Consider the following 26,114-nt stretch of genomic DNA (forward strand, 5'->3'; position numbering starts at 1 on the left):
GTGTGTGTGTGTGTGTGTGTGTGTGCGCGTGTTCTGTGCGTGCCCATGCGCGTGAACGCTTGTGAGTGTGGGCATGTGTGCACGTGCATGATTGCATGCGTGTGTAAGAGCCAACGTGCAGGAGAGTCGAGGGCGTGCAGGTGAGGTGGTGGCAGAGGAACGGAACCTGGCAGCGGCTGGCCCATGCTGCATCCCCTCAAGCCGTGCCTACAAGCAGCTGGGGCTGGCATACATGACTGCCATTGACCTCTCCTGCAAAAGCCCTCACCTGCAGCAGCCGCCACAGCAGCGCCCCCTGCAGCACCGTCTCCGCCGCGCGCGCGCCGCCGTCGTCTGACGCCTTGGCCTCGCGCAGCACCCGCAGCCGCGCCGCCAGGTCAGCCTCCAGCACAACCGCCACATAGTGCAGCAGCAGCGCGCGCCCCTGGCGCCCCACCGCGCGCGCGGCGTCCTCCGCGCCGCCGTCCGACCCGCCGGCCGCGCCGCCGGAGGAGGAGCCGTCGGGCGCGCCCGTGGCGAGCTTGAGGGTGGAGGCGGCCAGGCGGTAGAGGAGCTGGAATCCGGTGGCGCCCAGGCGGCCGGAGAGGGTGGACTCCCGGTAGAGGGGGTGCCACAGCTCAGAGTGGACGCAGACGCGTGCGGGCAGGTCTGGGGCCAGGGCGTGGGCGTGGATGGGGGGGGGGGTGAGTGGGGCTGTGTGGAACTGTTTGCCAGGTGGAGGGCTGAGGGCAGGCTTCTTGTTGGTCCAAGCGGGCCGGCAGGCCATGGTGCGTGCTGGGGGTGGTGCGTGGTGGGGGTAGGGGTGGGGATGAAGGAGCAATGATCTTCGCTGTAATCTGAGCAATTCGGGCAATCGCGCCCCTCCCGCGCACAATCCCGGCCGCACCCTCATCGGCGGGCATGTACTTGGTGTGCGGGTGCTGCGCAGCCAGCCGCTGCAGCAGGTCCAGCGCGCGCAGGCTGAGGCCGGGGTCGGTGGTGTGCAGCTCGTGGTTGGCCACAAAGTGCACCAGGCACTCCTGCAGGGCGCTGTGGGCGCGCAGGACAGAGAGTGTGGGTCAACCGCGGCAAGCGCAGCTCTAGAATGGGGCATGAGGCTGCACAAACGGGGTGAGAAAAGCAAGGAAGCAAGCCAAAGTCAAACGCTGCGCAAGGGGTGAGGCTGTGCCGCAAACTTGAACCCTGGCCCCAGCGAGGCCGCTATGTCAGCGCTCTGTGTGAAACAGCCCTGGGCTGACGTCGCCCCGGTGCTCTGTGAGACTCACAGCGGCAGCATCCAGTTTGGGCTGACCCATTTGGACACCTGCTTCACGAAAGAGGACGCTGGGGGGGGGGGGGCGAGCGTGGTGGGGAAGTAGAAGGTTGAGATGGAGGAAGGGTCCAGGAGGTATTGAGCAGAAAGATCAGAAGGAAGAGGTGTGGCAGCACTTGGGGCAGCTGAGTCTCAATCCTCCTCCAGTCGGCCAAGCCTGGCACCCGCATGCATGCGCGGGGCAGGGCCCGCGCACCACCGGCACGCCACCCGGCGCACCGTGCCCCTGCCAGCGCGCGCAGAGCGCCCGGCTGTACTCGTCCTGCGCGTCCACCTCGTGCTCGTCCTCCTCGGCCCCCGCTGCAGCCTCGTCGCCGCCGTCCCCTCCCTCGCCGCAAAACCCTGCCGCGGCGCCCGCGGCATCGCCTTCCTCGTCGTCCGCGTCGGGGGCGTCACATAGGGTGTGGGACGGCTCCTTGCGCCTCATCAGCGCCGGCGCGGCTTGGGTTGGGTCGTCTGAGTAGCGGCGGCTGCGTGCCCGCTGCCTGGGGTGGAGGGGGTTTGGGGTGGTGAGGATTTGGGAAGGGACGTGCGGCTGCTGATGCCCACTGAGCGCGGCTTGATGCAGGGGATGCGCCGCACATGGCAAAAGTCAGGCGAAAGCGTCCCCTTCCAACCGCATGCCATGGCGCATGAGCCGCGCATGCAGCACGCATGCTTGCTGCATGCTGAGCCCATGCCAACACGCGTGTCTGGGCGCCTTGCTGGCCGCCCCACCCCGCGGCGCGCGGCTCACCTGCCGCTCCGCCTGAGGTGCGAGGCCTGGGCGATGGCCCGGCTGGCTTCGCCCTGCTGCTCCTTGTACATCTGGACACCGCAGCAAATGGCAGGGCGCGGGGGCGGGGTCGCGGCAGGGCAAGCGGCGGGATGCCGCACAGGTGGGCAGCATCGCACTCGCAAACATTGAGCTACCCGACCCAAACAGGTTTGGCAAGTCCGGCCACGCTTTCGCAGGCATCAAGCCGGCCCCCAAGCCTGCTGCAGCTTCTAAGCCGCTGCCACTCACCTGCACACACACCCCTGCAAACGGCCACGCACCTCGTGGACCTTCAGGGCTTCCTCCAAAAACACGTTGGGCACCAGCCGCGGCGCCGCGCGCACCTCCAGCACAGCGCGCAGCGCTGGCAGCGCGCCGGCCTGCTGCTGCCTGCCGAAGGACTCCTGGATTGTCTGCAGGTGTGCGGGGACCAGGGGTCGTGGGTGGGAACTTGGCTTGAGCTCCAGCATAGTGGTGCGCGGCAGCTGCGTTTCGGTGGAATGCTGCAGCGGCGCTCATTGAGGGCCGGCCATGCCGCGAAGCGCACCACTCACAGGCTGCTTCTTCTCCCCGGATACGCGGCGCTTCTTTTTGCTGTTTGTCGCCGACATATTGGCTTTTCCACCTCCCACGTGGCCAAGATCAGTGAGCGAGATCAACGAAGGCGCCAAATGCTCGAAATGGTACAGGCGCAGCAGCTCTGGGTGATACCATATCCACGTAACTGAGTTGCTGCTGGCATGCATTGCGCAAGTCGGATTCTTGGCAAACGGCAACTGTTGCGAGAGCACCACCGCCGACTGTCGCTGTAGCGCCAAGTTGGGGATGACAAGCCAATGCAAGGCTCCCTCAAGAAAGTTCCCGTGAGCGCCTCAAACAACCTGGCTGGCGGCCATAACATGTTGATGGCTTGCATGCATACCCCACTACACCGTGCCAGGAGTGTCGCCAGTCACGACCTGCCTCTGCGGTAGCGTGGTCGCCTTGAACCTGCCTGCCCCGTCCCAACTGTTGATGTGCTCACTTGCCATCATGCACGACGCGATTTAGTTACATACAGCTGTGCCAAAGTGGCTGCAGCGTCGCAGATCAATCAACAGAGGTATGTGAATGGGGATGTGCGTTGTGCTGCGCTGCTTGCGTGCTATTTGCAAGTGACCCACGCAAAGATGTTGGTACATTCATGAAATGCGCAGCAGCGGACAACATTGCTGCTTCCCTTCCGCACATCAGAAACGTCAAGCCGGAGTGCAGTAGCAGCGGCCGCGGGGGCGTCGCGCATGCTGGTGAACAATAGGAGGTACGTGGCGGCCTGTCAGCCGTCAATCTACTCAGCGCCCTGTCCGGGCGCGACATGAGGAACAACGAGTTCATTTGCAAGGCCTGCAACCAGTCAAGCCTTTGGCACAAAGATGCGTCGCCTACCCCTGCAGTAAGCTCTGCTGCTCCCATTTCCTCTGCCCGCAAAAACCTCAACCACAGCCTCAACAGCAAACACAAGCTGGGCCAAACATAACAAATGAGGCGGTGAGGCGACACCCGCTCGGCCCCCTGGCAGAGCGAGCGCGGCCGGCTCTTCGGTTCTTCGACTGACGCCATCAGGCGCCTAGAGATATTCCGCAAGCCAATAACAGGCCGCGTGGTGATGAGCGGGTGGTGGGGGCGGTACATGCGGCAGGCACCTGGCTGGAGGCCGCTACACCGTTTCACGGCTCAGCACAAGTCACGCCGCTGCACAGAAGGGCGAGGGGGGTGGAGGAAAAGCAATGCGCAACCCCCAAAATCGGCGCCCAGTGCTTGTGCTTTTTATGTGCAGGTTTTCGTGCATGAGAGGAAATGTGCATGAAAAGGAGCAATTGCAACAGACATCAACCTGGGTTTATCCCCGGCACGGCCGCAGAAATGATCGACGCGCGCGCCATCGTCACTTGCTGGTGCGCTTGGAGCCGTGGCCCAGGCACCACCCCTGGTGGCCTGCGGGGCGCTTGCAGCCTGTGGTGCGCGAGCACAGCAGCGCGCCCCCTTGGTGCAGGATGGACCCCACCCGCACAGCGGCCGCCGGCGCAGCAACAGGCGCCTCGGCCGCCGCGACTGCCGCCGGCGGCAGCGCCGCAACAGCTATGTCCGCCGCAGTCAGCGACGGCATCGGCGGCAAGGGCAGCAGCATGGGGCTGCCGCCCAGGGCGGGCTGCGCGCACTCAATCAGCAGGCCTGAGGGGCCGTCGCCGTCCATTGGCAGGTAGCAGGGCGCGCAGGCGGCCTCGGCAATGGGCGCGCCGGGCCCCATCACCAGCATCTCGCAGGCCGGGCTGGGCAGGTAGAAGCCCGGCACCACCAGGGACGACGCAAACGGCACGGCCGCCATCAGAGGCGTCGCCGCAAAGGGCGCCGCCGCCGACGGGCGCGAGGGCACGAGCGTCGGCGTGGGCGGCGGGGACACTGTTGGCGTGTCCTGCTGCTGCTGCTGCTGCTGCTGCTGTTGCTGCATGGCCGTTGTCAACGGTTCCGCAGCGGGCGCGGGCGCCGCTGCGTCCGCCGCCGCGGCCTCCTGGCGCTTGTTATGCTCCGCAAACTCAAACGCGCAGAGCGTTGGCCGCGCCGCCGCGTCGCGCACTTGGTCCGTGTTCCAGTGCACAAAGTGGCGCCCGTCCTCGCTGGCGAGCACGCCCACCACGTCGCCGGGGCCGAGCCTGTGGGTCTTCATGAGCTCCCCCACGCCGCCCTCCAGCACAAACACGGGCTTGGGGTTGGCGCCGTTGGCCCAGGCCTTGATGCAGAGCGGCCACTCGCGGCCGGCGCGGTCGAGCGCGGGGAAGTGCAGCGCGCGGCCCTGTCCAAAGCCGCCGCCGCCGCTGGTGAGGTGCGGCAGGTTGGCCTCTATGGCGATGCGCGGCAGGATGATGCGCTTGGAGGAGGCGTCACTCTTGGTCAGCACCTTGGCCACCAGCACGGCCTTGAACACGCCCTCCGCCTCGGCGGCTGCAGCAGCCTGCGCCGCCGCGCGGTTGTTGTGCTGCTCGGGCGCGCCGGCTGCGCCGATGGCGGCGGCGGCGGCGGCACCGCGCGCGCGCGGCAGGCCGGCGAGGTCATTGGCAGGTGAGGAAGACGTCGCCTCGTCGTCGTGGACGGCGCGCTTGCGGCGGTGGGCGTCGGCGCCAGCGGGCATAGGCAGGGTGTCGCCGGAGTCGACGGAGCGGCGGCGCTTCAGGGGCCGCGGCAGCGCGGCCACCTCAGCGATGGGCCAGGGGGCGATGTCAGTGGGAGCGACGGCTGCGGCGGCTGCCGCCGTCGCGCCGTCGACCGCAGCTGGCATGTGGGCTGCAGGGGCGGCGTCGAAGCTGCCCCAGGCGTTGCTGTGGTCGCCAGCGTCAAGGGAGCCAATCAGGCCGCTCTCAGTCAAAAACTTGAGGAAAGCAGCGTCGTCGTGAGCGCCGCAGGAGCTGGCCAAAGAGGTGGGGAAGGTGGTGGAGGCGGAGGCACGCAGAGTCAGCAGCGCGCGGAGGGTGCCGGACAGAGGCAAGCGCGGGGCGGCGACGGCGGCGCAACGGCGCAGCGCACTGCCGGGGCTCGCGGGCTGTAAGATAGGTTGAAAAAATATCAGCGCATCCATATGCAGCGTGCGAGGATGCCTCGGGCCCTGGCTACGCTGTATCTAGGCACCACCTGATGCCACAACTCCGCTCACCTGCTGCGTGCCTTCAGAGGTACATGAAGCGCGTTAAGCGTGTTTTGCAGGGGTCCTGAAACGCCTGCAGTCTCGACCATTCCCACGGCGACGGGTGGTTTTGTGGTGCGATGAGCTGTCTCCGTTGCACTTGCTGGTGGTCGGTGCGGCGAGGATCCCGTTGCCCTTGCGTCGCGTACGATCAATTGTGTCAAAAACAAACAAACGGGTTATGCCGTGTGAGGGGTGGCGATCGGCAAAAGGGAACACGCCAGGCGGGCCACGACTCCGCTGCCCCACCACTTCCTGCCTTCCGCGCGCCGTCTGTCAACTCGTGCTGCTTGGCTGTCACCTCTGCCCATGTGCGCCTGTGTGTCGCCTCGATGCTCCATCACGAACTCAACATAACGTATTTTACTCTCTCGCTGCACATGGCATTCGTGTGGCATGTTCGTGTGGCATGGTAAACAGCGGCATGTGCTGGCCACGCTCAGCGGCTGGTCCACCTGGCGCCACATGGACTCGCCAGGCCCTCCCTTTGCAAGCCGCAAGCGCAAAGTGACTCACAGCCTACTCTCAATTCATGCCATTTGCTGGCGGCGCCGCAGCAATCCGTGTAGAACCCTGCTCACTTTTTGGCTCAAAAATGTCGGCGGAAGGTCGACGCCCCGTCGCTCCCTGGGCCTCCGCATGGATACGCGTCACACACCTCACACCTCACACCACGCCCACGTCATCAGATTTTTACATGCGTGCGCTCACAAGCTCCCTCTCAAGCGAGGCGGCCCTCGGAGCCGCCGCTGCCGCTCCGGCCGCTGCCTCCACCGCCGCGCCCTGGGCGTCCCCAGCCGCGTCCGCCCCGGCGCTCCCGCCACCGCCGCCGTCTCCATCGCACCCTTCGCCGCCAGCCGCCTGGCCCCGCTTGCCCTTCGCCTTTGGCCGCTGCTGCTTGAAGGCCGCTTTGTGCGGCGCCGGCTCCCAGACCTGGTCAGCCACCTGCTCAATCCCCATCTTGAACCCACGCCGCCCCTCGCGCCATGCGGCGTCCTGCGCCGGTTCGAACGGCGCGGACTTGCGGAATGTGAGCAGGCGGCGGCTGTAGCGGGTGGATAGCGGCTGCTCGCTGTTGGCCGCCAGGGCCATGGCGGGGTGGTCCGGGAAGTCTGATGGGTCGTACGTCTCCGGGGACACCGGGACAAAGAACACCAGGCGCCCGCCTGCGGCAGCGGCGCGTGGCGAGGTGGATGGTGTTGGTGTGTGCGCACCTCATGTGCTTGTGTGAGTGTGGATTTCAAGAGTGTACGAGTTCGTGGGGAGCGTGGAGAGAGGTCGCTGCGATCACGTGAGGAGCCTAGTCGATGGACGCCCATGGGGCTGAGCGGCAAGGCTCATACTGTGGCTCATACAATTGTGAGCACGCACGCGTGCGCACTCGCTCGTGTGCGTGTGTGTGTGTGTGTGCATGTGCATGTGCGTGTGTGTGTGTGTGTGTGTGTGTGTGTGTGTGTGTGTGTGTTTGGGGTTGAGGAGTGGTGGTGTTGGGTGAGCGACCCCCTTAGCCAAGTCTCCTTGCTGCGCATACCTACCCTGCGCCAGACCAGTTCACGCCAGACCATCGAACGTCCCCGACTGCTGCTGAATTGAAACGTGTGGCGCCGCACCACCCCTCCTACACTAAACCGAAACCCCAGGCCTCCCACGCTCGAGGTCCCCTCACCGGGCCGCAGGAGCCGCGCCCCCATGGCCACCAGGTCGTCTACACACTCTGTCAGCCCGTAGGGCGCGGTGGCCACGTAGTGCGTGGCGGGGTCCAGGATGAGGGCGCCCTCCTTGGGGGCCGACTTGCGGCCGCCAGCGCGCACCCCGTAAGGCGGGTCCGCGATGATGGCGTCAAACACCTGGATATGCATGAAGGCATGGGGTTGAGCAGGAGACGTGGAGGTGATTAATTGCTCGTTCATCGCGCGGTTGGTTGCCAAGGCAGCTAGTCCGAAGAGCTGCACCAGCAGTGTGCTTCACCACAGTAGCCAGGCTGCAGCAGCAGCGACCTCGCTGCCCTCAGTAGCTGGGCCCGCAACGCCCACTGTCTCCTACCAAGGCAACATTTTCCACAATGCATGCACACGGCATGCACAGCACGCACGGCACGCACAGCAAGCACAGCACGCACAGCACGCACAGCACGCACAGCATGCACAGCATGCACAGCACGCACAGCACGCGCAGCACGTACAGCATGCGGCCCCGGCGCGCACCTCTGTCAGGCCCGCCCTGAAGGGCGCCCTGCTTGCGTCCATCCGCAGCAGCCCCGCCGGCCAGGTCAGCCCGTACTGCTCGAAATTCGAAAAGTTGTCCTCGGGGGCGCCCGTCTTCTGGTTGGGCCGGCCCTGTTTGAGGACGCGCATGTCGATGTCGCCGCCCACCACGTGCGCGCCGCGCTTGGCGGCCGCCAGCAGCACGGAGCCCGTGCCGCAGAAGGGGTCTAGCACCAGGTGGCCGGCCCGCACCCACGCCTGCGCACCATGCGGCGGGGGGAAGAATGTGCAGGACAAAAGCGGGGCAAGGAAGGGACGCTTGTAGGCTGCGAGATCGAGGGCTGTCGGCCGGGCCTGACAGACCGCATCCTCGAGCGGAGAAGCAATCCCATCAAATCCCCTGACATCACCCCTCCTCACGCACTCCACCAATACCACTGCCAGGTACACCACTACCAAACGGTCTGCCGCCGCCGCCGCCGCACCATGTTGGCCATCACGAAGGCCATCTCTGCGTCCATGGAGGTCGGCCCCAGGTAGCGCCTCTGCTTCAGGCTGAACAGCGCAGGCAGGGCCCTGCAGAGGGGAGGCAAGGGGGGTGCAAGCACAGCGAGGAAGGGCGATGTGTCACTCTGCAAATGCAAATGCAAATGCAAATGCAAATGCAAATGCAAATGCAAATGCAAATGCAAATGCAAATGCAAACGCAAAACAGAGTTTTGCTGACGCCCCCCCCCCTCGCAGTTCTTTTCGAAAGCATTGCTGCCACACTGCCATGCTGCGTCTCCTGAGCGCAGGGCGAACCGCGGCGGCCTTCAGCATGGGCCCCCTTCATGACTACAGGAGCAGCCGCGTGCTCCCGCAGCGGCCTCTCTCACCTGCTCTCCGCAATGGCCACCTCGCGCCCAAAGTATATGTAAGTCCAGGGGTCAACTTTGTCATCACCACCGAGCGGCGGCTCTGACTGCTGCTGTCCCGGCTGCTGCTGCCATTGCCGCTCGCCCTCTCCCTGCTGCTGCTCCGGCTCCGAATGCTGCTGCTGATTGCTTTCATGGCTTGCCGGCTGGTGCTCCTGCTGCCGCTGCTGCTGTTCCCCGTTCTGCTGCTGCTGCTGCCCGCCGTCATCCTGCTGCCGCCCCGCGTTTGCCACCTGCCCGCCGCCCTCCCCCGCCCCCGTCCGCGCCCCCTGCTCGCGCTCCCGCTGGCAGCGCGCCCACGCGTCCCACCCCTGCCCCGGCGGCTTGGGGGCCGCCAGTATCACCCAGAAGCTGGACTGCGCGGCGTCACTCAGGTCGACGCGCCCCTGGAACCCCACAAACTCGAGGGCGTCCAGGACGTCGCTCTTGCGCTCCTCCCTCCACTTGAAGTTCCAGGTGTCGATCTTGAGCCGGAAGCTCGTGTCGGGCGCCAGGAAGCGCGCGCGGCGCGCGGCGGGGTACGCCTCGACCGACGCCTGCAGCTGCGGCCAGCCTGGGCCCTCGCCCCACACCTCGATGAGGGCCTGGCGGGGTGGCACGGGCCGTGCGTTTTGGGCCGTGCGTTTTTGAGGGTGGGGGTTTTGTGGGGAGGGCTGTATGGCGGCCTCCGACTGAGGTGGTTTGAGCCGCATTAGGAGCGCAGGCTGCAGCCCTAAACCCCGGCCAGTGACCGCTATTTGCAACACACACTGCCATGATGCCCAAACCCCCTTGCTTGAGAAGCATTCCATGCGTTCACCCAGAAAGCAGCCTTTCTGGAAGATCATCAGCCAGGGTTAACAGGCCCAAGAAGTCCAACTAGCCTGCCGGCAACGCTCACCCGCAGCAGGACGGCCCGCGAAGCCACGTGGCGCGCCACACTGCGGGACGGGAAAGTCACAAACCAAAACGGCGACGCGGGGTCGCCGCCGGCGGGCGGCTCCCAACGCAGCGTGCCTGGCGGGCAGCCCACCATCTCAGCCAGCGCCTCGACCTCTGCCACTCGGAAATCCAGCAGCGACTGAGCGAAATAACAAAGGTACCTGGCCGGCCGCTGGCCGCCGCCGTTGCTGTTGCCGCCACCGCGGTGGGACGAGGCCAGCTCGCTCACGGGCGCCTCCGCGCCGCTGCGGCTGCTGCCCTCGCCTTCGCTGTCGTCGCCACTGCCGGGGTCGCTGTCGCTGTCGGCCCAATTAGACGCACCAATGCGGTTGAAGCGAATGCGGCGAGTGCGGCCCATCTCAGGTGATGGCGGCGGGGGCCGCGCAGCGCGCCGTCCTGCTCGTGCCACTGTTGGGTTCCTGCTACGCGGGCGACGGCTGGTGACGCCCCGCCACACACAGCGGATAAGAAGTCACTAATGAGCCAAATTTTTCGCAGTCTTGAATTGACGACAGCTCGGAAGCAAGTGGGCTCTACAGTACAATACGCCCAGCGTGATCGTGCAGCCCAGTATCAAAAAGAGCGGCGGGACGCACGTGTGTGAGATGCATACAAGGTACGTATATAAAGCGAGCAGCCTGCCCAGTAACACTTTGCTCGGGCGCACCCGTCGCCGGAGCGGCAGACGCGCCACACCGGAGGCTTTGTCTAGTTGTCGCGGGCGGGGTGAGGGCGTCCAACCGCCACCCCGACATCTATCATAATGCGCGTTCAGATGAATTTGTGAGAAGAAGAACCTGACGTCCCTGCATGCACGGGCGCAGCTGCAGCGGTGGAGCTGCGCCAGCGACCAAACGTGCCCGCTTCGCAGCGCAACTTCGGTAGCTGTTGATTCTGACAGGGTGCAGAGCCTTGGCCTCATTGACGCCAGCTTGGCCCGATGCAGCTGGACGATCCCAACAAGGCTGCAGCATGGACCAGTCGGGCAGCTGGGCGGTGCGCTTGCGGTCAAGGTCGGGGTGGTGGCAATATGTTGGGAGGGGCAGTTGCCCTTGGCTCTGGTGGCCAATACATATGCCTGTTGCTCCTTGCTCACAGCTGTTGGCGGCCCCACTGCCCAACCACCGCAAGAAAGCCTGAGTGAACCCTTAGGCCTAATGATGGCCAGTGGGTGCATGCTGCTGTGCACGACAGTTGGGCATCAGGCTGGATTGCACACCTCTGAGCCGGGCCTGCAGCCTTGTGTACCTGTGTAGCGTGTGCACCATCCAGCTGACACGAGCACTCTTGTCGGCACACCCAGCTTGCCCAATACGCCGGCCAGGACACCCGGCATTCATGCTGCATGTGAGCAGTATGTCTGTGTTACAGCTGTGACACACACAGCTAAGCCAGCAGACTTTTAGGCGGCCGCTGATGCAAGGCGGGCCGGGCCCAGGAGTTCAGGCCTGAGTAAGGGGCCAGCAGGGAGAGGGTGGTGATGGGTGACAAATTACTTGGTCTGCGTTGCGGGTCGTGTGCCTGCAAACGACCACCATCCTGGCGCGCCAGACCGCTTTCTCTGCGGCAATGCATGCTGCCCCTGCCCTGACCAACCCACGAATTGTCCCACCTGCTTCCCATGAGCGCGACCAGTCAGGCCGACCAGGAGCAGACAGCATGGCATAGCGTCACCTGCAGAATGAAGGGGGACCACGGGCAGTGTGTCCTGCTGAGCTGGATGTGGGGTGGTCTTGACACCTGCCAGTGACAAAGTGGGTGTCAGCTGATGCATTCTGTATGTCGACCACATAATGCCAATAAGGTGACACAAAACAGTTAGTAATGGCAATGAGCCAACCTGTGCACAATTTCGCACCTAAAACATCACCAGGGAAGCTCAATGCCAGAAGTCAACACGCGTTCCGTGAAAACGGTTCGCCAGCAACGCGTCAGGTACTGGGCCACTTGCATCCATCATTAAAACTGTTGGGCAGTCAACGCTTTGGCGTACGGGGCAGGGCAGTTCTGTGCAATTGGCGCGCGCACTGCACTCGCCAAGCTAGCGCTGACACCAAGTGGGCTGCACGGGCTGCCCACTGACACATTCTGAGCCCTGCTTGTCACTTGCTGCCAAGCTGCCAAGCTGCCTGCCGCTGCCGCTGCCCCTGCCCCTGCCCCTGCCGCTGCCGCTGCCGCTGCCGCCGCCGCTGCCGCTGCCGCTGCCTGCGCACTGCAGCGCCGCGGGCGCGCGCGAGCTTGCTGTCGGCTGATGCCCAGCGCGCTGCCGGCGGCGGCGCAACGGCGCGAAGCGTCCGGGGCCGCCCGGGGGAGCCCCACCAAGTTGCACGGCTCCCCCATCTGTCCCCGGACCAACACCACCTGGCGTGGTGAGGGCACCGCAAGCCTCTCCCCCGGGGGCAAGAGGCGCCCGGGGCGCAGCGGCGCAGAGGCTACTGCGGAGCAGGGGCGTGAGCGCACCCAGAGGCCACCTGCTCGTGAGCTCCTGCGCAGAGCTTACCTGGCCTTGCCCTCCAGGCGCATCTGGCGTCGACACGGACTGACTGCCTGACCGGCCTGTGTGTGCTGCCGACTGCATAGCTACCGCCAGCTACATCAGCAGAGCTGACTCCCAGCCCGGAAGTTTCCCAGCCCCTGAGGATGCAGCAAGAGAAGGGTGGCCAAGGGCCGCCTGCACTACACTGCGCTACTGCTCATGCTGCTGCGCCCCCTTGCTTGTGTGACACACAGCCCACTGGGCAGCCCACAGCCCCCTCTCGCCTAGAGCCCGACACCCTCAATCACAGCTGTGCATCGCGGGTGAGGATGTGTTGTGGAAACCCCAGGTTCTGAAACGCTGCCGCCACAGGCAAGGCGTGAAGGCAGCGGGGTCCCGCGCTCCACATCCTGAGATGTGGGGCGGCAGGGGAAGAGATGCAGCAGGATGAGTGAGACGGGGCTTAGTGAGGTGCAATTAAGTCGTATACACTGAGACAAGCTGCATGGTGTAGCACATCCCCACCCTCATCAACCAAGGTCGGCAGCTCGGCACCCACCTGACTGTGTGGCGGCGCCTGGGTTGCGCCGCCATCCAGCATGCGATGCCGCAGCAAAGACCTGCGTAATGAGGAGGGAGCAGAGGCTTTGCGTGTCAGTGTGCTTTTTGTTGGTTTGCATGGATTGATGGCATCTTGCGAATGGGACCATTGCAGAGATATACACCATGTCACGCAATACAGGACCCAAATCACGATTGAAACGCACCCCAAAGCACACGTGTTGCACAACTACTACTCAATCCGCACCCCGAGTGCCCACCTCAGTACAGGAGTGCAGTTGTCACACACCTCCTAACAAATCATCACGGGCGACTTGCCTGGCCCCTTGCACCTGTTGTGACAAAGAGGGCTTTGGCAGGCGGTGCAGTGCAGCGCGGCGACGGCGGGGTGCTGGCTGAAACTGCCAAGGTGACCCTGGGACTGGGTGGGCAGAAACAGACTGCCGTGCATTGATCTGACAGCTCATGCTGCCGCTGGCTACGCACTGAGCCGCCGCGGGCGCGCGCGAGCTTCCTGTCGGCTGACGCCCAGCGCGCTGCCGGCGGCGGCGCAACGGCGCGAAGCGTCCGAGGCCGCCCGAGGGAGCCCCACCAAGTTGTACGGCTCCCCCATCTGTCCCCGGACCAACACCACCTGGCGTGGTGAGGGCACCGCAAGCCTCTCCCCCGGGGGCAAGAGCCCCGGGGCGCAGCGGCGCAGAGGCTACTGCGGAGCAGGGGCGTGAGCGCACCCAGAGGCCACCTGCCCTTGGGCTCCTGCGCAGAGGGTACCTGATTACCCTGCTCTCCAGGCGCATCAGGCACCAACGCTGACTGCCTGACCGGGCTGTGTGCACTGCTGACTGCATGGCTACCGCCAGCTACATCGTCAGAGCTGACTCTGAGCCATTTGTGACTTTTTTAGCACCTGAGGATGCAGCAAGAGTGGAAGGGCGGCCAGGGCCCGCCTGTGCTGCAGTGTGCTGCTCCTCATACATGTTGCAGCACACCCCTGTGTTTCACACAGCCCAGCCCACAGCCCCCTCTCGCCTGGAGCCCGACACCCTCAACCACAGCTGTGCATCGCGGGTGAGGATGTGTTGTGCAAAGCCCAGGTTCTGAAACGCTGCCGCCACAGGCAAGGCGTGAAGGCAGCGTGGTCTCACAATGCACATCCTGAGGTATGAGGCGGCAGGGGAAGAGACGCAGCAGGATGGGTGAGACGGGGCTTGGTGGGGTGCTACTGGGTCGTGTGCACAGGGACAAGATGCGCAACGCAGCAGACCCCCACCCTTGTCAACAAAAGCCTGAACCCACCGGATCGAACGGGGGCGCCTGAATCCCGGCTGCCGTCCAGCAGCATATGATGCCGCGGCAAGGACCTGCGACGCAAGGAGGGGAGCAAACGCCACGTGTGAGTGCGCAACTTGTGGGAGTGCATAGGTCGAAGGCAGCTAGCGCACAGGAACTTTGTCACTTCATATGCCATGTAGGGGGAGACACATACCAAATCCATTTTTGCATTCACCACCAAGCACGCATGTTGCAGTCACAACCCCAAGTGCCCACCTCTGCACACGAGCGCAGTCGCCACACACCAGCGCCGAGGAATCTGACGGGCGACTTGAGTGCTGTGAGCCTTGCACCTGCTGGGGCAAAGAGGGCTTGGGCAGGCAGCGCAGTGCAGCACAGCGATGGCATGGTGCTTGCTGAATCTGGGACTCAGTGGCCATAAAACTTTGCCTGCTGGTGCGCGCTTCCAGCTGATGCTGCCGCTGACTACGCACAGCAGCCGCCGCAGGCGCGCGAGCTTGCTGTCGGCTGACGCCCAGCGCGCTGCCGGCGGCGGCGCAACGGCGCGAAGCGTCCCGGGCCGCCCGGGGGAGCCCCACCGAGTTGTACGGCTCCCCCATCTGTCCCCGGACCAACACCACCTGGCGTGGTGAGGGCGCCGCAAGCCTCTCCCCCGGGGGCAAGAGGCGCCCGGGGCGCAGCGGGCGTGAAGCACCTACTGCGGAGCAGGGGCGTCAGCGCACCCAGAGGCCACCTGCTCGTGGGCTCGTGGCGTTTTTAGCGATGGTGCATGCTGACGATGCATGAAGGCACTGGCGACCTGTTTGCAGGCAAGGCCAGCGCCGTTGCTTGCACTGCTGACAACCGGCTTGAACATTCCATATGTCGGCAACTATATCATATCCCAGTCGGCAACTGGAGCACTTGCAGCGCTGCTGTTGCGCCACAAGCCGGTAGGCTGTGGCTGCATGTCGATGTGGTGTGCTTCAGTGCTGCACAACGCCAGTGGGCGTCAAGCTCTCCCTCTCGCAGAGCCCCAGAGTGCAGGCCCTTCTGAAATCTGTGCTAGAGTTTCTCCTATCCAGCTTGGCACGAAGTACGGTATGATAGTCTCTGTGTAAGAGGCGCAGGCTGCATTCCACAACGAAAAGCCAGGATCCAGTCTGGGACAACACCATGATACATTGGACTGTTTCCAAAGTCACGTATGCCCCACACACACAGCCGCGAACGATTCACCGTATAGCATTTTGACTCGAAAACGCGGTGAGCACGAATTGGTAGACATGAAAGTTCAATATTCATCATTGTAAAGCAATAGGTTTTGATATGGTTACTACAAAAGGCTGCTGCAAGGAACGAGGGGTGCACAAAAGCGGGCAGTCAAGTCAGAGTCAATGAGTCAAGGGCCACCGATGATGGCAGCAGCCGCTGCGCTGATCCGCGCCGCAGAGCAATGTGCCGCCTTCAGCATGCACATCCAGGGCCCCATTGTAATCAACAAAACCATAGTCCAGTCTGCTGCTGCCAAGGACAAATAGAGCGTAGCACGTTGGACAAAACAGGCATGCACAGGTGCCGTCACAGCCGCTGAGCGGTCAACCCGCCGTGGCGGCCGTGGCCGTGGTCACGCGCTGCAATGCGTTGCGTGCCCCTCGCAGGTGCCAACCATGACTTGTTTGAGCTCTTACGAGCCATCGTGAAGGCAGCTGGTGGCTGGAACCAGGGCGCAGCATGCTAGCGAAACGGGGTGAGTGATGAGTATGCACACCCGCTGCGTGTCCATGCTGTAGTGTTTCCCTGCGCGCCGCCAGCGACGACATGGATGGTGCAACGAAGGGAGCCAGCCCGGATGAAGGGAAACCTGTTGACAAGTCCATGTGGGCCCCTTTGCCTGCTGGCGTACAGACCCACCTTGCGTGATGACGGAGGGCATTGCACGTGGCGCCGAAGGTGGTGGGGAGCATGGCGCGCAAAGCTTCACTGCCCAGTACGGGCGTCAGCGCACCTTGAGGCCACCATCTCCAGGGATCTGGCACAAGCATCGGCTGGGGACGTGTTGTCAGGCCTCAAAGCTATCGAGGGCGAGGGATAAAGTGGTAGTGGTGTGAGAGAGGGGGTACATGCACTGATCTGCTGGCTGGGTTGCCGAGGCTGCCATCTGCTCGCTTGCCAGCAACTGCTGCTGCTGCTGCTGCTGCTGCTGCTGCTGCTGCTGCTGCTGCTGCTGCTGCCAGCAGGCGGCCAACGCTTGGCGCTGCTGCTGTCGCTGCGCATGCGCTTGTGCTCCAGGGTTGGTTGTTGCCAAGCAAACCCAGCATTCGGAAGCCATACACCAACCAAACAGAGTGGACTTTACAAGAAAAGGACAGCATGTTCACGATTCCAGAATGTGAGAGCGGTGGGACAGAGATCCCAAATCGCGATCTCAATGGGCAGCACAATCACAGGCGTCAGTGGCGTGGCCAATGTGGCAAGCGCCAGGCCTTGAGGGCTGATGAAAATGTGGCCCCATGAATTCAGCACTGGCAAACCCAAGAAGCAGATTGGCGGCGCCAACACGCAGCCACCACTTGCCGGACATTCAGCGACGTGGCAACATTTGGCCCGCTGCTTCCTGCCAGGGTACCACCAAACCCTACAACTGCTTGCGCTTCGCTGAGCCTTGTGCCTTGGCCTTAGCGCCGCCTCGCTGCCGCTGCTTGCGCCCAAGGCCGCGCTGGGCTCGCCGCGCCGCTGCACCGCCCGCTCCCCCGCCTGCCGCTGCCGCAGTGGCCTGTGCAGCGCCTGCCGTCTCGCCGCGCCTGCGGGCCGCCTCGTAGGAGCAGATCTGAACCAGATCGTCCACCCACCGGGGGTGCGGCGCCAGGCGCGGCAGCGACTCGAACAGCGCCGCCAGCTGCGGAGCGTCAAACGCCTCGAGACGGCCGTAGGCGGCAACGACAAACGCATACACCCACGACACGGACGGCGTCGCCCCCAGGTCTGCCAATGCGCGCGCGGCCGCGGCCAGGCCCTTGGGGCCAAACTCGTCCAGCCGGCCGTGGCTGGCGGCCTCAAAGGCGGTCAGGAAGCCGCCCGACGGCCGGTGCCCGAGCGCCACCATGGACGACAGCAGCGCCGCGAGCTGGGCGCCGCTGCAGCCGGGCAGCACCGCGGCGGCGCGCGCCTCGAACTGGCGCAGCCACGCGGCGCCCGGGTCGGCGCGCAGGGCGGCGAGCGCGGTCCCCAGGTCTGCCAGGTCAGCAGGCCGCGCGAAGGGCAGCTGCCAGAAGGCTGCGGCCGCGAGCTCAGCCACCCATGCCGCAGGCGGCTGCATCCCCAGCCCCGCCGCGCCAGCCGCCAAGTCGGCCAGGCCGCGCGGCGGCAGCCGCCGCAGCGCGCTGACCGCGCAGATGGCGTATGCACCGCGCAGCCAGGCGCCGTCGGGCCGCGCCGCGAGCACGCCGAGCGAGCGCAGCAGCGACGGCCACGCGGCCGGCGGCAGCGCGCGCAGCTCAGCGGGCCCCAGCGCTGTGAACATGGCGCGCAGCCAGTTGTCGTCGGGGCGGCGCGCGAGGTCGGCGAGCGCGCCCAGCGTGTGCACGATCCGCAGCGGCGGCGTCGCGCGCAGCGCGCGGCGCGTGGCAGCGAAGAAGTCGATCAGCCATACGTCGTCCGGCGTATGGCCCACCAGTGCCAGGGCCTGTTCCCATGGGAGAGCAATTAGTGGTGTGTGTTCATGTTGAGCGTGTGGTGTGGGCACCCAGTCCTGTTGAGGTGCGCTGGGGCAGCGGGTAACCGAGGGGCGCCAAAGCGCAAGTGTGGCAGGTGGGAGTCAGGTGACGGCTAGGCTCCTGCCCCTGCAAGATAGTGCATGTGTGTGGTGCGTGCGTGGTCATGACCCGCCCTGCTCACCACAGCCGGCCCCAACGCACCTGAACCGCCTGTGTGAGCTCCACTGGCGACAGCTGCCCCAGCCGCGAGTACAGCACGCCCGCCACGGCCGCGCCTGCCTCGGGCCCCGGCCGCCAGCCGGACCGCGCCAGATGGAACGCAGCATGTGCAGAGATCGCCCCGCCGCCGCTGCTGACGTCGCTTGCAACGCGCTTACCGGCAGTAGCGGCTGACGGCCGCCGCTCTGCAAGCGCATTCCCCACCTCCGCCAGCCACTCTGGTGGCGGCGAGTGGCCTAGCGCTGCCAGCGACCCGACCACCGCCCCCAGCTTCGCCCCGCCGCCGCCACCACCGTTTCGCGCGAGCAACCGCCGTGGTGCGAGGGGCACAGCGAGCAGCGCGCGGACTGTGGCGGCGTCGTCCAGACGCAGCTCAGCCAGGGATCGCAGCGCCGACGCCGCAACAGCAGGCGCCATCCCGCGCGCCCGTGCGCGCACAGCACGCAGCACATCCCGCAGCAATGCCTCCACTGCCCCGCCGGGCACCGCCGCCGCCGTCGCATCGCTCGAGGGCGGGGGCAGGCGCGATACGGAGAGCGCCGCCCTGCTGCCGTAGGCGCGCGTCATGCCGCCTCCTATGCGGCGCGCGCGCTGGCTCATCGTGGCGGTGGTCAGGAGGTCCCCGTAGTCATCGCGAGATGACAGGGACGCCAGCGACGCAGTCGGCGACGGCGGCGACCCCATTGTGGCCGCACCAACGGCATCGGAGGCGCCGGCGGCCTTGCTGCTGGAGGCGATGGCACCGCGGCCCCCCTCGTCTTCGCTGCTGCTGCTGCTGCTGCTGCTGCTCCCGCTGCCGCCGCCGCTGACACTGCTTGACATAGGGCTGGTGCTGCTGCTGCTGCTGCCGCCGCCGCTGCTGATTTGGGTTGGACTGCCGCGCTCGTCCCCAAAGTCACGGCTGCGACTGGCCTCATCAATCGCTGCCTGCGTCCGCGGCGGCGGCCTGCGGAGGCGCGAGAACGGCCCTGATGGCACGACTTGCTGCACCGGCTGCGGCGATGGTTGCTGCTGCTCTGTACGGAGTCCTTGCTGCTCCTGCTGCTCCTCTCGTGGCTGCAACGCCTGCACTTGCGCTGACACTGGCACTGGCGCTGGCGCTGCCGGTCCTGGTGGTGGCGAGGGCGATACCTGCGCCTGCACAGAACCGTTGCTGGCAACCTGCATGCTCTCCTGCTGCTCTGCCCTCTGCCAGGCGCGCATCGCTTGTACGTCTCGACCTGCCTGGTTCACCGCCTCCTGCTGTTGCTGCTGCTGCTGCTGCGGCTGCTGCTGCTGCTGCTGCTGCTGCTGCTGGGATCGCTGCGCTGGCTCCGTCACACGGCTCAATCCCAGCACCGGCGGCAGCCGCGCGGCGCCCGACCCTCCGTCCGGCTGGGACTGGAAGAGCCGCTGCCGCTGCCCGCCGCCTCGACCAAGATCATCGCCACCGTCATAGCTGCTGCGAGGGCTGCTGGGGATCCCACTGCCCCGGTCGCCGGCAACCGGAGAGCCGTACGACGCAGGCCAGAGCGCCGCGCCCTGTGGCCGCTCGCCGCCGTCAAAGCTGCTGCGCGGGCTGCTGCGAGGGCTGCTGCGCGGGCTGCTGATTGGGCTGCTCGGGACGCGTGCGGCTGGCCCGGCCCAGCTGGAGCGGCCGGACCAGGCGTCACCCCCGTCCCAGCTGGCAGCCGCGGCATCGCCCACGCCAGCGCCGCCGGACTGCCACCCGTCCTCCCAGTCGTCGCCGTCCGCCGCGGCCTCCTCTTGCTGCTCCTCCGCCGCTTCCTGCGCTTTGTCGGGCGCAGCCGCCTCTCGGCCCGTCAGGACGCACTGCGTCAGCTGCCGCAGAAACGCCGCCAGGTGGTGGGGCTGAGCGGCGCCGCCGTGGACGCAGCCGTGGCTATTGCCGCTGCTGGGGCTGCCCTTGATGCGCTGCCAGATGCCCTGGAGCTCACTGAATAAGGCAGCACCCTGGATCTCAGCCAACAGCGGGTCCTCCCGCCTGCTGCTGATGCGCGGCCTGCGTACTCGCCGCGGCGACGCCGACCGCGCGTTGCTGTTGTTGCTGGAGCTGCTGCTATTGTTGCTGCTGCTGCTGTTGTTGCTGCTGCCGCGGCTTGTGCTGCCGGCAGCAGCAGATTCGACGACGGCCGCGCCGCTGCCATTGCGCGGGGCCGAGGCGGTGGACAGCCATGGCTGAGCCGGCTGCTGCCCTTGCCACCCGCGCGCATAGCCGACCTCGAACCGCATGCTGCTGCTCGAGTAGGCCTGGCCAAAGGGTTAAGAAAGTGAGGTGGGCGAGAGGGAGGGAGGAGGTGGCCCGGTCAGCAATGCCGCATGGAAAGTGTGTGGTAACGCCCTTGTCCATGACAGTGGCCAACAGGCACCAACAGGCCCCTGTCCTGCTGCCCAGATGGCCTGCCTGCCTGCCTGCCTGCCTGCCCGCCTGCTAGGATGTCTGCATTCCACCCGGTTCACCTGAGATCCAGTCGCCACTGCACCGGGCACCACGTCCCGGCCCTTGCCGGCGCCAGAGCAGCTGCCCCCGCCGCCGCTGCCGCCCTGGTTGGCGCCCAGCCTCGCGTTAAGCGCGGGGACAACGCCACGGGGCAACACACAGGCGGGTTGCGCGCCGGGGGCGGTCGACGAAGTCGAATGGAGCAGCTGCGCAGGAGGGTTGGCGAGCGGGCCGGGCGGTGGGCCGTCACATGCAATGCAAAAGAGCGCCGGCCTGCCTGGGGTTGGCAGGCGTCGAGCCCGCACGCCAGCAACCCCGGCCATGCAGCCAGCATGCGCGCACGGCACGCTCATAAGTGGACAAATCATTCGCCCACGTCGCACGCACGCACGCATGTGGCGCCCGCACACCTGCCGCCCGCCGCTGTGAGATCCCACCGCCCGGGTGCGCTGCTGTTGCGCGCACGAGCACCCGCCGGCTGGCGACCTGTGAAGTCACACAGCACAAGGGCGAATGAAAACGAGACGCGCTAAATGACGAAGTAGCGCCATCAGCTTCGCCGTTGAAGCCCATTGGAGGTGTGAGAGCCCCTGAGATCGTCCCACAGCTCACCGGGTGAAGCCATCCCGCCTTTCCGATGCCACAAGGCTCCCGGTGGTGCTGCGAAACATAGAAACCATCGCCAAATTTCCTGCTGCCCCACAGAGAGCCGCGTGCTACACCAACATCGGATGCTGGACCATCATCTTGCCGGAATGCAGTGCGTCGTGCCTGGTCTGACGGATTATTTTGATCACAGCTAACACAACTCTGTTGTAGAAAAGCGGTGCGGCGAGGGGCGAACAGGAGCAGTCTGATGATGAGGGAGCCACAGGGCAGCTAGCTTGGGAGCGTTTGGATTGTTTTGATTTTGTCAACATGATGCGTGACGCTGGCAGCCGCAATTTCAGTTTTCATTGACGCGTTTTTTGTTGATCGAGTGCTTGGTGCATCCGCGTGACGCGCTGCCTCCTGTCGTGCAGCGAGTCCCCTGCGTGCCGCCCACACATTTGGCAGCATGACCATGCAGGCCTTGGCACGGCGTGTGCACCGCGCCCAAAAGACCGGCGCACCAATGAACACGCTGGCCTATGCGCGCTATCATTTGCTGCACACAGGTGCGTTGTTGGGTGACTGCGTGTCGCTAGTCGAGCTGGCGTCATGCATGTGCAGTGATGCTTTCGCAAGTCTGGCCGGCGCGTTGATGCGCGGACATGCCGCGTGCGGCCCTTCAACCCACATGATTTCATGCCAATCAATCTTTTGTGACACACACCCACGCACACACTCACACCTGGCACGCCTCAGCCCCGACGCCGCGCTGCTGGCGCGGCGCCGCCCGGCACATTGCCAGGGCGGATTCCGGAACCGTCGGCAGCGACGTCCCTGTGCCCGCCGCGGCGGCGGCGCTGGACGAACCCTCGCAGCCAGCCCCGGTGCAGGAGCAGGACCAGGAAGCCAGCAGTGGCGACCGCTTCAAGGGCCTCAAGGTGTTTGTGGCCGGCGCCACCGGGGGCACAGGGCGCGAGGTGGTCACCGCGCTGCGTGAGAGGGGCGTGCCCGTGGTGGCGCTCGCGCGCGACGCGGCGGCAGCTGTCAGGAAGCTGCCGGAGGTCGGCGAGGGCCTGGAGATTGTTGAGGGCGACGGTGAGTGGCCGGCTTTGTGACGGCCGGAGTGTCACGGGCGTGGGGTTGGCCATATTACCTGTTTCCAAAGGCCGAGGGGCATGTTTTCGTGGACCTGGCGTGGCAACAAGTGGCGGCTCTTTTCACCGCCAAAATCGACATGCCTTTCTCCCTCTTCCCTTTCCTCCACCCACCCACAGTGACACAGTTTGGCACCCTGGGCCCCGCCCTCCGCGGCGCCAACGCGGTGGTGGTCGCGACGGGCACCAGCGACCCCAAAGACGTGAGCTGGGCTGAGCCACGGCGTGCATGCTGCCTGGGCGCGTTTGCTGGCCATTGCAACTGCAACTCTGTCTCTGTTGCGCTCAGCAACGCAGTGGGTCTTACGTGTTACCGACCGCTCTGTGCCCCACACAGAGCTATTGCACATCACACTATTCGCTTCAATGTCCCTGAAGAGCCGGGCACCCTCACCTTCCAACCAACTCTTAACCGCCGCACAACCAATGCCCGCCGCCCTCCAGCCCCTGGGCCCCCTCAACGTGGACTTCAACGGCACCCTCAACCTCATAGAGGCAGCCAAGCGCGCCGGGGTGAAGCGCTTTGTCCTCGTCACCTCCATCGGCGCCGATGAGCTGTTCAACCCCCTCAACCTTTTCTGGGGGGTGCTCGTCTGGAAAAAGCAGGCGCGCACCCGGCGGTTGACACACGGGCGGGGTCACATTGGAGCTTGGAGACGAGGAGGAGTGTATGCAAACACTATTGGGGTCGCTCTGCATCCTCACCACGCATGTCAAGCACCCCTATTGATACTTTTCTGCAGTGAGGCACCCCTACGGCATTTCAGAGCCCTTCCCCCCTCTCAATCTGCCAATGCACAACCTACAAATCATGAACCCTTCAAAACAGGCCGAGCTCGCCCTGGCCCGCTCCGGCCTCACGTTCACAGTCGTGCGCCCTGGCGGCCTCAAGTCGCGCCTGAGGCAGGGGGAGAGCTCTGCCGGCAACATCGTGTTCGGGCGCCCCAACACCTACGGCTTCCCACCCCTGCGCAAGTCCGGCTCCATCCTGCGCAGCCAGGTGTGGCGCCCTCACAGCAGGGAGGGTCGATGGCGCTGTGATTGCAGCACAGGACACAACAGAAACGAGGCACTGGGGTTGGGCCTCCTGCATAGGGCGCTTGCAAATCAAGCAGGCCTCGTCCGGCCTCAGCCACTTCCTGTCCTTGGTGCACAGCTCCCTTTCACGCCCACGCACCTACCTGCTTTGCTGTTGCCCCTTGTACACCAGCCCGCTATCAATTCCACTCTGACCTCATCGCCGCCAACACATCTGTACTCCAACGTGATCCTGGTATCACTTGCACATTGCACCAGGTGGCCGAGGTGATTATTGAGGCGCTGGTGGAGGACGCTGCGAAAGACAAGGTGGTGGAGGTCATCGCGGAGACATCGGCGCCTGCTCTGCCGCTGGCGGAGCTGTTTGCCAGCGTCTGAGCAACCGTGCACTCGGTATCTTTGCGCACTCTGTCTCATGCAATGTATTTGAGGCGTGTTGTTCAGCACACACTGCCGTTTCGGTCCTGCGATGGACCCTGCTGAGTGCAGCGCAAGGGCCTGCATTGTGCAAGTATGCATTAAGAGGCTGCAAACGCTCTGCTTCTCTATGCCGTCATTGGCGTTTGCTGCAAAAGCTTGGCTGCTGTGTAGGGTTGCTTGGATTTGCAATGATAGAAGGTTACAGCAATCGCATGCGCAAGCGCCCCCCTATTAGTGGGGCGCCACCTGCTGGCGGGTCCTAAGCTGTCCTGGTGCCGTATTTGTGTAGAATTGTGACTGCCCAGTCAAGTATTGACGTCATTGTCCGGGCAAAGCATCTTGACCATCTCAAGCAAACAGACAAGGTCAAAGGGTGTGAGGTCATGCAGACAGAGGTACTCATGACTTCATGGCAAGTGGTTCGGGTGTTGCAGACTCCATGAAGCCCCCACCTCACATTACACAAGTTCCTGGTTCAACCGCCACCCCTTAGGCTGCTGCCTCGCGCCCAACATTCCGGCGCATCCACCTCCACCCCTGCATTAGAGCCCCAACCTGCCCTGGTCCCACTGCCCGCCGCCGCAGCTGCGAATGCAAAGCTGCCACGTGCCTGCTGCCCCTGCACAAACCCCGCCCCGCCCGCCGGCGCCGGCGTGCGTGTCAGGGCGAGTGAGCCCCTGACGAGGACATCCTGCAGCTCGGCCAGGCTGAGGCTGGCCAGGTCAACACGCTCCCACTCCTCAGCAGCCGCGCGCTGCTGCTGCTGCTGCTGCTGCTGCTGCTGCTCGTCCTGGGAGCCGTTCCAGCATCCAGTGATTGCGCCGCAGGGGGCAGCACCCAGGCCAGGCGCTTCTGCGTGATACCGAGGCGGCTGTAGCCGCGAGCTTGGGTTGACGAGGCCGAGAGCACGCCCTGGACAGGCCAATGGCGGTGGCAGCTCCTGGGTTTGCTGCAGCTCGGGCGGCGGCTGCTGCTGGTTGGGGTGCGGCTGCTCTGCCAGCCACTGCCTGATGGCCGCCTGCAACCCTGAGCTGTGGCTGCTGGCGTCGGCGCCGCTGCCACCTCCATGGCCCGCCCACGCCGCCGCTGCAGCGATAGGCTCGTCCGCACCCCGCCGCTCGTCGTGCGCATCACCGGAAGCAATCGGGCGTGTACCGCCCAACCGTGCGGCTGTCTGCGGCTCACCGGCGCTGCCGCCTGAGCGCCTCAAGCCGCTTCCAGGGGCCCCGCCTGGGCCACTAGAACCACTGTAAGCCGCAGGAACTGTGCCGCCCCATGCGGCGCCCTGAGCACCGTCCTGTGTCGGCGGGGCCAGCCATGTTTCAGGGTCCTCTGTCGGCTGCAGCAGCGCCGCCGCGGCCGCCGCCTCACCTGCGTACCGCGCGACCGTGGCTGGCACCGCCGACGCATCGGTGGGGGCAGCCAGCGCCATACATGAACGGGCGCCGCAGCCGAGAGGCCGCGCTGCACCAGGCAGCAAGTGCGCGGCTGGCGGCGCACCGGCACCTATGGCGCAATCAGCCGCCGCCACGGGCTCCTGGGGGAGAGGGGGTGGTGCAAACCCGCGCGCTGCCTCGCGAACCGCTTTCACTGTGGGGCTCCCAAACTCGCACAGCTCATCAGACGCCGTCAGGACGGGCCCCGGTGGTGTGCCTGCCTCCTGCGCCCGCGCTTGCTGGGGCTGCAGGGCAGCGCCTGCGCCGGCGGGGCCGCCTCCATGGAGCCCCGGCTGCGGCCAGGGTGAGTCAGCGCTCGCTGCAACAGCGCCTTGGCCTGTGCTGGCAAGAGCCGCGGCGGTGCCACCATGGCTCTGCAGGGATGCTGTGGGGTCTTGGCCAACAATTTGGCTGGTGGAGCTGGTTTCTTCGGGCACTCCATCGCAAGGCAGCCGCAGCTGCGGCGTTGCTGAGAGCAGCGCCACCCCCGTGCCAAGCGCCAGCGCCTCTGCCGCTGCCTCCTGCTGCGCTGCCGCCGCAGCCGCGCCGCCCCTGCTGCCAGCGCAATTGGCGGGCGCGCCACCCTCGCCTGAGCAGGCTGATGAGGGGGTGCTGGCGGTGCCGCCGGCCGCCGCGCGCGCCGCCAGCAGTTCGTCGACGTCTTCCCAGGTGTTGAGGCGCAGCGCGCCCGTGCCCTCCGTCTGCGGCGTAGCTGCACCATCCTCTGCGCCGTCCGCCGCCGCTTGGCCCCGCGGCGCTGACAGCGCGCGCGAGAGCGCGAGCGCCTGCGCCGCCGCTGCCATAAGCGCCGCGTCCTCTTCACCCTCGCCAACCTCGCCGCTCTCGACGCTCCCAACCGCCACCACCGCCGGCTGCGCCGCCGCGGCGCCTGAACCCCCGCCCCCATCTCGGCCCCCACCGCCACCAACCCCACGCTCCAGCAGCCGCCGCAGGTCGTCCATCGC

At 65.6% G+C, this 26,114-nt stretch overlaps 5 protein-coding genes across 5 annotated transcripts in view; 1 reads left to right on the forward strand and 4 right to left on the reverse strand.

Annotated features, from left to right (window-relative positions):
• Positions 1-2,680, reverse strand: part of MNEG_0929 (hypothetical protein) — a gene marked incomplete at both ends in the record, with an annotated part of 4,744 nt that extends 2,064 nt beyond the window's left edge. The window contains 7 exons of the mRNA XM_014050583.1: positions 269-648; positions 887-1,029; positions 1,266-1,323; positions 1,532-1,797; positions 2,049-2,119; positions 2,351-2,482; positions 2,624-2,680. Coding sequence (XP_013906037.1) covers positions 269-648; positions 887-1,029; positions 1,266-1,323; positions 1,532-1,797; positions 2,049-2,119; positions 2,351-2,482; positions 2,624-2,680 — 1,107 coding nt within the window. The remainder of the gene's footprint in view (positions 1-268; positions 649-886; positions 1,030-1,265; positions 1,324-1,531; positions 1,798-2,048; positions 2,120-2,350; positions 2,483-2,623) is intronic.
• Positions 2,681-3,993: 1,313 nt separating this feature from the next.
• MNEG_0930 (tRNA guanosine-2'-O-methyltransferase TRM11 like protein) lies at positions 3,994-10,184 on the reverse strand (the record flags this gene model as incomplete). The annotated part of the gene is made up of 7 exons (XM_014050584.1): positions 3,994-5,643; positions 6,496-6,950; positions 7,451-7,631; positions 7,989-8,246; positions 8,474-8,564; positions 8,867-9,489; positions 9,786-10,184. 7 exons carry the CDS (start codon positions 10,182-10,184, stop codon positions 3,994-3,996), a joined length of 3,657 nt encoding a protein of 1,218 aa, XP_013906038.1.
• A 6,589-nt stretch (positions 10,185-16,773) lies between these two features.
• Positions 16,774-20,302, reverse strand: MNEG_0931 (hypothetical protein; the record flags this gene model as incomplete). Its single annotated transcript, XM_014050585.1, has 3 exons — positions 16,774-17,820; positions 18,053-18,997; positions 19,202-20,302. The coding sequence occupies 3 exons, from the start codon at positions 20,300-20,302 to the stop codon at positions 16,774-16,776; spliced, it is 3,093 nt and encodes a 1,030-aa protein (XP_013906039.1).
• A 1,322-nt stretch (positions 20,303-21,624) lies between these two features.
• Positions 21,625-23,671, forward strand: MNEG_0932 (3-beta hydroxysteroid dehydrogenase/isomerase family protein; the record flags this gene model as incomplete). The annotated part of the gene is made up of 6 exons (XM_014050586.1): positions 21,625-21,667; positions 21,858-22,196; positions 22,376-22,458; positions 22,700-22,840; positions 23,085-23,255; positions 23,552-23,671. 6 exons carry the CDS (start codon positions 21,625-21,627, stop codon positions 23,669-23,671), a joined length of 897 nt encoding a protein of 298 aa, XP_013906040.1.
• Positions 23,672-24,188: 517 nt separating this feature from the next.
• On the reverse strand, positions 24,189-25,952 carry MNEG_0933 (hypothetical protein; the record flags this gene model as incomplete). Its single annotated transcript, XM_014050587.1, has 1 exon — positions 24,189-25,952. The coding sequence occupies one exon, from the start codon at positions 25,950-25,952 to the stop codon at positions 24,189-24,191; it is 1,764 nt and encodes a 587-aa protein (XP_013906041.1).
• Between the last annotated feature and the right edge of the window lie 162 nt (positions 25,953-26,114).

This window comes from Monoraphidium neglectum (genome assembly GCF_000611645.1).
Source record: "Monoraphidium neglectum strain SAG 48.87 unplaced genomic scaffold scaffold00085, whole genome shotgun sequence".
NCBI lineage: Eukaryota > Viridiplantae > Chlorophyta > Chlorophyceae > Sphaeropleales > Selenastraceae > Monoraphidium > Monoraphidium neglectum.